We start from the raw sequence: 9,924 nt of genomic DNA on the forward strand, positions 1-9,924 counted from the left end.
GCGGAGAGGCCTGTGGCCATTCTGGAAAGGAAGGTGAAGGTTCTGCAAAACAAGGAGATACATTTGGTAAAGATACAGTGGGAGCACCGAAGAGGGTCTAAGTGGACTTAGGAGCCGGAGGCTGAGATGCGGGAGCATTACCCGGAGATGCTCACCGCAACAGACTTCGAGAACAAAGTCTAGTTCAAGTGGGGGAGAATTGCAGCATTATTGTCATAATTTTGAGATCTACTCGACAAGTTGGACGAGTTGGATGCCCTAACTCGTCGAGTAGGAACGGTTTTGGCCACGTGTTTAAGTGACCAACTCGCCGAGTCGGTGGAGTGACTCGACGAGTTGGAGCTGGAGGATGAAACCCTAATTTCTGGGGTTTTGCACCCTATTTAAAGGGTCATTAGCCTCCCTTACATCCCCTTGTGATTCCAAAAACCCTAATTCGTGTGTGTGTTCCATTCTTGTGTGATTTTCAATCTTGGAAGGTGTTTTGCAAGAAGAATACTTAAAGTATAAGAGGATTAGTGCAAGAGGAGCTAGTGGATTTGACTATTCTGCTTCTTGGCATCAGTTTGAAGGTAACAAGTCGTTACCTTGACCTTCTTTCCTTCTAGATCTCATTATGTTAAATATTAGGGCTTTCTAGCATGTTTATGTTAGCCATTTTGAGTATGGGCTAGGATCTGAAGTTGCAACTTCAGATCTGAACTTACCTTGGTCTCTATGTTTATAAAGTCTCCAGCTTTAGCAAGTATGGACCTTCTCTCCCCATTACAAGTTTGGATTTGGCATTCTAAGCCTTTAGAGCCTTGCATGCACGTAAAGTTTGCAACTTTACGTGATAAACATGCCTTGGGAAGCTTGATCTGTAATATGGAGTTTTTGAATGGCTTAAAAAGGATCTGAATAGAGTAAGGACTGAAGGGACTCGACGAGTTGCATGGCCAACTCGACTTGTCCAATGAAGGTTGTCGTGCAAGGACTTCTGCATGGACTCAGTGAGTTAGTAGGGTGACTCGGCGAGCTAACTATGGTTTCCCCGACTCTTAGACATGCTTGAACTCGGCGAGTTTCAGGAAAACTCGACGAGTCAACTGGGGATTTCATGACTTCTCGAGTTCAGGAAGGACTCGACGAGTCAATGAACTGCACTCGACGAGTCATGTCAACATGAACTGTTGACCTTGACCATTGACTTAGACTTTGACCAAGGGTTGAATAGTTGACTTCTGGGGTATTTTGGTAAATTGGAATTTATGGAAAAGGTTTTATGGTAAAAATAGGTGGTGGAGTTCGTGGCCGTGATTCGAGAGATTGAGTTTATCACTACAGTACGACATTTGTGAGGTAAGTTATCCTCATTGTACTAAGGGGTCTAAGGCACCAAGGCCGACCCATTGGATTGATATCCTAGTAGTTGTTATAATGAGTATGTGTCAGATATGCATGTTAGTTGGATATGCTAGTCTGGTAGGTCAGTAGGACTACCTGTGATACTGTTTATTATCTGTATGCGCACTTATCTGTTACATGTCGACATATTATGTGGGATGAGTTGAGGTTGTACTGCTCTGTGCGGTAGCCAACAAACCCTAGGAGCATTCTCGATACGAGCTGAGGGCCGGGTAAGGCATGCCAAACTCGTACTATGGGCTCGGTGGCAATCCAAATGTGAGTTGCGGGCCCGAAAGGCAATCCAGACTCACACTGTGGGCCCAGGAGTAATCCAGACTGTAAAGTCGTGGACCCGTTACATGTTGTTATCTATATATGTGTTATTTGGATTGTATGTGTATCAGTATATTGGGGATAACTCACTAAGCCTTCAAGCTTATATTTATTGATTATTGTTTCAGGTATCCCAGATGATCGCGGGAATGTGAAGGCATGATCGTACCGCTCCTCACTTTTATGATTTTGTTTCCGGGAGACTCTGATGTAGAACTATTTTGAAAAAAAAAATGTATCGACAGTTGGGTTTTAAATGTTTTTGAAACTTTAATTTGACATGATTTTTATGGATGTTACATAAATACTCACAATCCTTATGAATCTTCACCCCTTAGTTTATACGACACTCATTTTTGCAACCCTCCGAATCAATCCTCAAAAATCTTTCTTAACCACAAGATATTTTGGTTAAACAACCAAGCATATATAAATTCTAGAAAAATTACAACTTTGATACCACAATGGAGCTCTTTGAATTCTTCACTTCTTTGAATATTTGATATTTGATTTCTTTGAATTCACCACCTTCTTTGATTGATTTTTGGTATCTTCAACTTTTTGGATTTCTTCAGAATTTTGATCTTTAAATTTCATATTTTGACTACTCCAAAATTGTTTCACTTTTTGGTAATTTATCGCTCTTTTTTTTACATGTATCTCACTTTTTTCGCTTAAATCTTACATGCTTAAGCAAGGAGCTTAACTTCAACCTTTATTGGTTAAGGTATAGTCTGAGTACAATGACTACATAAGCTCTCCTGGATAGATTTCAGGTTTAAGCTGCAAAACGTATTATGTCATATAAACTACCAGATTACATTTAATATCTCATGACTTTTCACTAGGAAATAGGATGTCACAAATACACTATAAGATGTGTTGGCTCAGGTAAACATTTGGGTTCTCATCGGATCATCTCATACAATATTAGCAAATTTTTTAATTATTACTAGATTTTCCTAAATTAAACTATTATTTCAAGTTTATAAAATTTTAAATTTTCCAATTTAAATCATTTTTCGACCTCCTACCCCACACTTATTTCATACAATGCCCTCATTGTATGCATTAAGCTAATTAAACACATAAAAACGGTAAAAAATGAGAAAAGAGAACAGACTCCCCTAGGATAGTGGTGACGAGATCAAATGGGGCTGCTAAAAGTTGCTCCATAAATGTGGTGGAAGAATAGAAACTGGAACTGTTGCTTCTAAATTTGCCGGAAAAAAAAAAAATCAAGAACACCGACTTCTGAAATGTGGTGCAAAGAATTGCAAACTAATGCAATGTGTAGTATCCACGACGTGGGAAAGTGTCGACTACGCCGTGTCATCGAGTGAGGAAAAATTTATATTGCAAATAATAGCATGGCCACAACGTGGTAATTGGTGGCCACGTCGTGGTATCGAGAATGACAGCCTTCTCTTGCGATGAAAAACTCCCCATGACATAGGAAAGTGTCAACCATATAATGGCAGCCGGAATGATACTTCTGTTTCACGTCAAAATAAAACTCCATGATGTGGAAACAGTTCATCCATACCATAGGAATCAATGTATGGTAGAATCGCCACTCTTCTAAATAATAAACTCTCACAATATCGACGCACATCCCACACTTATTAGAAGTCGTGGGTCTTAACTGTAAACTTCAAACTCTCACACGACTTTTTCTCTCGTGATAAAACAATAGTCGGTCCTAGCGGCTGAACTTATTGTCAGCTTTCTAAGGGCGAAAATTCTGCAAAGATATAAAACAATCAAAGAGCATCAACATGAAAACAAAATTACATAAACCAAAAATAAATAAAACGTCCTAATTTAAACTAAATACATACCAAAATAAAAATAAAACTAAGTCTAATAAACCAAAAATAAAATAACATAAAAATGATAACTAGGTCACTCATCATCCCCGTCGTCATGTTGTGTTCCTAATGTGCCTGCTCCATTATGTCATTGTTGGTATGTTGGAGGAAAAGGGGTCGGATAATGAAAACCGTGATGGGCAAAGAATGCAGTCATCGCATCCATATACCACTGCTGTCTACGCTCCATTATATCAAAGCGCTCGTACATGCGCTGAAGGCTCTCGTCCATGCGCTGAACAAGGTAACGTATATCTATCTTTGGCTCAGGTCCCTGTTGCGCTCCTTGAGGAGCAGGTCTACGCCTCCCCCGTCTCTCAGGTGCTGACTCAACTACACCCTCCTCAGCAGCCACATCATCTGGTCGTATCCGGATAATACCATCCTCACCACGCTGAAGTACTCACATCGACTCCATCAACTGTAAACTCATCGGCCTCATATCATAGAACACCATAGATCTCGTGATCTCCCTCATCAACAACTGATATGATCGAGCTAAACGCGTGATGAAGTGCCCACCACAAATTGGGCTATCCCCGCGAAGCCCCCTAGCCCTCCTCCCCATGTAAGCAGCTAAAGCAATTAGGAGGTTCAGGTGCCTCCCAGGTGTAATAAGGGTCCACAGGAAAAACAAATCTGTAGAAGGCACTCTCTCACTATTTTTATGATGTGTGAGAGACATAGAAATCAAACGATGCAATAATCTGTAAGTGGTGGACTGAATCATCTTTCCCCGAGCAGAGGATGGTATGTAAACTCCCCCAGTAATCTCAGCCCAAAAAGTATTTTCGTTATAATCATCCGGCTGTTTCGTAACACAATTAGCAAGGAATGTCGGGAAGTGGACACTCCTCGTCTCATCCTTAGTATATATTCCCACTCTAACGGCAAGCTCAATTGCGCTGCATTCCCTACTCATACCACCAAGTCGAAAGGAAAAAGTCGTCCTGTCATCGGGTGTCTTCCTATGGTCATAGGAAACTGTAGAATAGAACTCCAACAAAAATTCCCGATAAACAGGTTCCTCAATCTTGAACAGTCTTTCCCAACCTCGGCATACAAACAATGACACACCACTCGCGTCCAAGTAGGTGTATTGCAAAAAATTCTGGATCCGTTCGTCTAGTCCAGTCCGGGATGCCAATCCCCAGTCGAATGAAGGTGCGATGTCAATCTCTTTCGTGAGCAGTAAACTTAAGGTGTTCAAATATTTGCCACGAGTTTCATTGTTAAGACTTCGTGGGAATTGCAAGAAACGATGGTCGGTTATGTCATTTGGGTGGTTTCTTCTTTGATTTCTTCGAGCCATAATCTGCAAAAAATAAGCATCAAACATAAAAACCAACAAAATAATCACAACATTAACAAATTTTAAAACAAAAATTTGGAGCTACGCACGAAAATTACGTTGGGCGTACGTCCAGTTGCTCTAATCGATTCCCTGTTTGACTTTTGTCTAGGCCGAGATCAATCAAAAGGTTACGCAGGTTTGAAATCATTTAAGGGTGTAGTTCGAAATCAGTCAAGAAGGGGTCTTAATCAGTCTAGTCTAGTATTATTCAACACAAATTGCATGAACAATCAACACAAATCGTTCTAACAAGGCATAATTAAGCACCAAACTCATGTGAAATTGCCCCCAAATCGGAATATGTAAGAACCCTAGATTTACTCTGATTGCAGAGCACACACCAAATGTTTCCGCATTCTATGATTTACTCTGATTGAGATGATATTTGATACACTTATTTTTTTAGGATTGTATGGATAATATTTTGGAATACCAATTTTATTTCCAAACTCACAAAGTAGTGTAAGGCGTCTCGGATCTCCCATTTTCTTTGGTATTCCTTCCATAATCAGCATTAAATTTTGTTCACTAAGAACTACCTTAGATGTCTTCTCTAATTGTTGGCGAGTGTCAAGTAAATCTTGAAGGAATTTTGCATATTCGAGAACTTTAGCTCAGGATTCAATAAATGGGGTATTGATTGGAATACCCTTGACTTGATTCATAAACTTTTTATATTCTTGTTCCAATGGATGCACTCTAGCTCGAGAAGGAAAAGGTAACGAAGGTTGATAAGCTTTAACAAAAGAAGAATTTTTCTGCCAGACTGATCCCACCCCGTGAGGATTAGTTCCTCGTGTCGTGAGAACGGTGTTTCAGCACCATTTTTTCTTCGATTTTCTTTTGCCTTGCCATTGACTCGGGCTGCTTTGTGTTTTCTTCTAATGCTTCCAAGAACTCAAAAATTGTGTCTTCTATAGTGGATATGGCACTAAGCCGGGACCAGTGTCCTCACGAATTCCCTCTCTCCCTCAAAATTGTGTTTTTTTCTAATGCTTCCAAGAACTCAAAAATTATGTGTTTCGCAAGGCTTTAGATGACAACACCCAGATGTAATGAGCATTTTTTTCAGGAAATGTATACATTCATGTAAAATAGGTCGTGTGATTTCTTTCTTTACCTAATCCATTGGTTAATGAGTTGTATACATTGGTTAATGAGTTGTATACAGAGATACCCAAATGAAATTGAATAGAATTTTCAAGAAATCTAGATACCAGTCATTACTTACAATTTGGGTTTTTGTTTCTGATTGTGTGGGGTTTTGTTTTCATCTGTATCGTTTGGGGATAAATACATCCAAAGCGTTTGCCTCTTTGTTTCTTGTTTTATCCGTACCTCTGTTCTTTGAAATGCAAACACACACACTCTCTCATATTCACTTTCTAGGTCTTTTTTTAGTGTTCCAGATTCGGTTTCGATTATTTTGTTTGTTTAGTTGCAGAAATTGTCTCATTTACGAGTGTGTTTCTTTTGTGTATGTGTTTGTGTGTTTTTAAGAACCATAAAAAAATTTGCAATGTGTATGTATGTGTTCTTGGAGTGTGTATGTATGTGTTCTTGGTGCTATGGAGTCTTTGGGTTAGAGAGAGAGAGAGAGGTGGTTGGTCCCTCCTATTTTTTAATTATTAAAATAATTAGATAAATATTAAATTTAAAAAAATGAAAGAAAAATGGAAAATAAATACCCCAAGGGTTTTCAATATTCGGAAGGACCAAAAATGCAATGAAACTAGCTCAAAAGGACCACGAAACACAAAAATATCAAGGTTTGGACTAAACCTCGGAAAAAATGCATACCACAGGGACCATTTTTGCAATTTTGTCTTACGAAAAAATAATCTAAAAACAGGTAATAATTAACTATGAACCATAAAGAAAGCTTAAAGTTAAATGATAAACATTGGCTATGCACAATAGACAAAATAAGGAGCTTACCGAGTTGGTTTTCTCAACCTCTGAAATGAGTGAAGTCCTTAATTCCAATGAGTCACCATCAGCAATTTCATAATCTTCTTCAGGAGAACCAACTGGTAAACAATTAAGGAAATTACAGTCAAACTACACATTATAATTCGATCCATAAATAGGGCAGCTTGAATTATAATTCTGATGAAAAGGATTCAGAAAATGTTATTTGCACAAAGAAAGGATTTTTGCAACCTGTTATTATTGCATGCATACATGGCGTAGAGATGAGAAAGGTAGTGCAAAATAACTTTTCAGTCACATTTATTAAAATTCAAAGTATTACAAAATACAAACAAAAATAAATTCATGGGAGCAAATAGAACAAAGGGTTAAACACTTAAATGCAAGAACTAGCAGTGTACTTTCATTGATTTGTTTGTTATAGCATCCCAATTTCATTTATTCCTATTATTTTATAGTATCCACCATTTATAGCAATGTCATCCTAAATTAGTAGATTTTTCAATGTATAATGGCTTAATAAGAAAAAATAATAATAACTTGAAAGTACAACGCAAATTATGCAGTTATTGGGTAAAATTTTCAAAGTACAATGCATTGATAAGAAAAAATAAATTGAAGGTACAATGTTGTAATAGAAAGAAATATAGTTAAGATGCTATAGAATACAAATAAGTTAAAGTATGTTGATATTTCTTGCATGTAGCCCTAGAACATTAGATGGATATCTATGTTTTAGATCTTCAATGATTGGATCACATAAACCACAAAAAGGGACAGTGAGATAGAAGTTGCAATAATCAGTTTTGTGTTTTTGATAAAGCTTATTCAGATTCTTATTTTCTAGTTACATATGGTAAAAAATAATCCTATTCCTTTGTTAGTGCTTGACAAAAACTGATTATGAATTGTGATGCTGGTTTTCTTATTCCTTAGGGTCAGATTTGGAGAAAATATTTCTATAAGAAAACTGATTGATTGACATAAATGTATTTACTAACTTTAACCGACTTCAATCAACTTGGAAGAACTCAGTCAGAAAAAAAAAAAAAAAAAACGACCCCATAAATGTAAATCGGAAGTCGTAACAAACTCAAATTGCGAATGTGAGTGTGTGAAATGAATCTAATTCTTCTTGATTTTAGAATAGACGTATCAGAAAATACAAATAGACAAAGATTCAACATCAGCTAAACAACCCTAACGGTGTTTCTAGTCACTGAACAGCTTGTCAGCGCCCATTGCTACTGTATCAGGGGTAGGGGTTTGAATCGTTTGAAGGCATTAATGAACAATACCTTCTCGATAGAAAGATACTTTACGGATACTCAAAAAATGTACAAATTCAAATTATTCTACAAGAAGCGCAGAACTCACCTTCAGGCACAGTTTCAGACACAGTTTCCATGGCGGAAAGACCATCGGCAGCGTCGGCCAATACATGCAAGTCCATTTCAGTGAGATTTTACGGTGGCCGGAAGGATATACGACGAGGAATGACTTCTCTTGTCAAAACTCACAACCCCTTTTCAGGCATTAATGGACAGATTTTCTACTAACTATCTATTAGATCATTTGATTATTTTTTGAATTAAATATTTATTTTTATAAAGAAGATTTATAGTAGGTTGTTTTTTTAAGCCAAAATATTAGAATCATATTTGATATATAAAACTCAGTTTTTATAAAATTTTGGTTTTAATTTTGAGACATTTTTTATAAATTGGATATTTTGATTATCATTTTGTTATATTTTTAACCATTTAAACGGTTAATCAAGATGGTACGTTGACATGTAGTTTTTTATAACATAACATAATGTATAAGTTTATCATATGGCAGTATTCGATGATAGTGTTAAAATTTAAATATAATGATTTTTATGATAGACCGATGGTTATCCAAAATATAATAATTATACGAATTTCTAAAATATTGTGATTTTTGTAATTATTATCAAAAATATAATGATTTTTTTAAAATTTAAAATAACAAATGTATCTAAAATTAACTTATTTGAGCTTATTGGCTAAACATATCATTATTACACACTATTTTTTATACATAACTTTGATATTTATTTTGAAGTCTATATTTTTATGCTAAAAAAGATAATGAAAAAATGATGAATTTTCTAACTATATATTGGTAGGGTAAAAGATGGTTGTCTTTAACAATATATCAATATGCATTAGTTTATACATCAATACATGTATAGACATCAATGAAGCTTAGAAATTACCTTCAACTTTTTTGGGTTGGACACAATTACAATTTTTGTCTCATTAGTTTTAATAAGTTAGTAATCGTTGTTTGTAAATGTACAAATAAAAAAATTCCTAGAAGATTGATGAGTTTGGATTCTATTCTAAAATAATTTTGTTCTAATTAGATATAGTACAAACGGTTGCAATTTGTGTCTATATTTAAATTTAATCATTGATAACTATTTACACATAGGGCAGGGGCACAGATGCCAAAGAAAAATGACCCATGTCTATCGTCGTAGAAGTTGTTTCCAAGAAAGATTATTGTTCTTGGGTATCCAATCAATTAATCCCCCAAACTGAGGAAGCTTCACGAAGAATTCAATTTCATCGGGTCAATGTCGGGAGACAGAAGGGAAGTCGTTACACCATTCATGCAGGCCGCTACTTATGCAACAAGAAATTACGCTACCTTAGGACAATTATAGTTACTGTCGCCGTTAACTGATGCTTCCATTCAAAGCTTATAACACTTCTCCTTCCGACTTTCCAACACCAGATTTTACCGTCCATATATTAGTTGAAATACGAAGGTGTTTATATTACCATTTATATTTTACTCGATCGTGGCATCCAATCATACTAAACATATATACCAAAAAAGCTTATAGCATAGTGGTATCAAAAAGTTAACGTAAAGGTGTCCTTCACCCAAAGATTGAGGGTTTCTCGCTAGAGACGAAACACAAAAGGTGTAGGTTTATGAGTAGCATAGTGAATGTGTGTTAGCCGTTCTATAATATATATATATATATATATATATATATATATATATATA

General features: G+C 36.3%; 1 protein-coding gene across 1 annotated transcript; it reads right to left on the reverse strand.

The window, feature by feature from the left end:
• Positions 1 to 3,477: 3,477 nt before the first annotated feature.
• On the reverse strand, positions 3,478 to 8,427 carry LOC111906595 (uncharacterized). The gene is made up of 3 exons (XM_023902350.3): positions 8,257 to 8,427; positions 6,886 to 6,977; positions 3,478 to 4,908 (listed from the first exon to the last, which is right to left on the reverse strand). The coding sequence occupies exons 1-3, from the start codon at positions 8,330 to 8,332 to the stop codon at positions 3,997 to 3,999; spliced, it is 1,080 nt and encodes a 359-aa protein (XP_023758118.1). The 5' UTR covers positions 8,333 to 8,427; the 3' UTR covers positions 3,478 to 3,996.
• Positions 8,428 to 9,924: the final 1,497 nt, after the last annotated feature.

This window comes from Lactuca sativa, chromosome 7, assembly GCF_002870075.4.
Source record: "Lactuca sativa cultivar Salinas chromosome 7, Lsat_Salinas_v11, whole genome shotgun sequence".
In the NCBI taxonomy this organism is placed as follows: domain Eukaryota; kingdom Viridiplantae; phylum Streptophyta; class Magnoliopsida; order Asterales; family Asteraceae; genus Lactuca; species Lactuca sativa.

What these genes read in the sequence shown, in the direction of transcription:
- LOC111906595 (XM_023902350.3), bottom strand. Translation starts at nt 8,332, where the DNA reads ATGGACTTGCATGTATTGGCCGACGCTGCCGATGGTCTTTCCGCCATG. An exon ending in GTCTGAAACTGTGCCTGAAG is followed by an intron (nt 6,978 to 8,256) that starts GTGAGTTCTGCG and finishes ATTGTTTACCAG; the next exon opens with TTGGTTCTCCTGAAGAAGAT. An exon ending in AGGTTGAGAAAACCAACTCG is followed by an intron (nt 4,909 to 6,885) that starts GTAAGCTCCTTA and finishes TATTTTTTGCAG; the next exon opens with ATTATGGCTCGAAGAAATCA.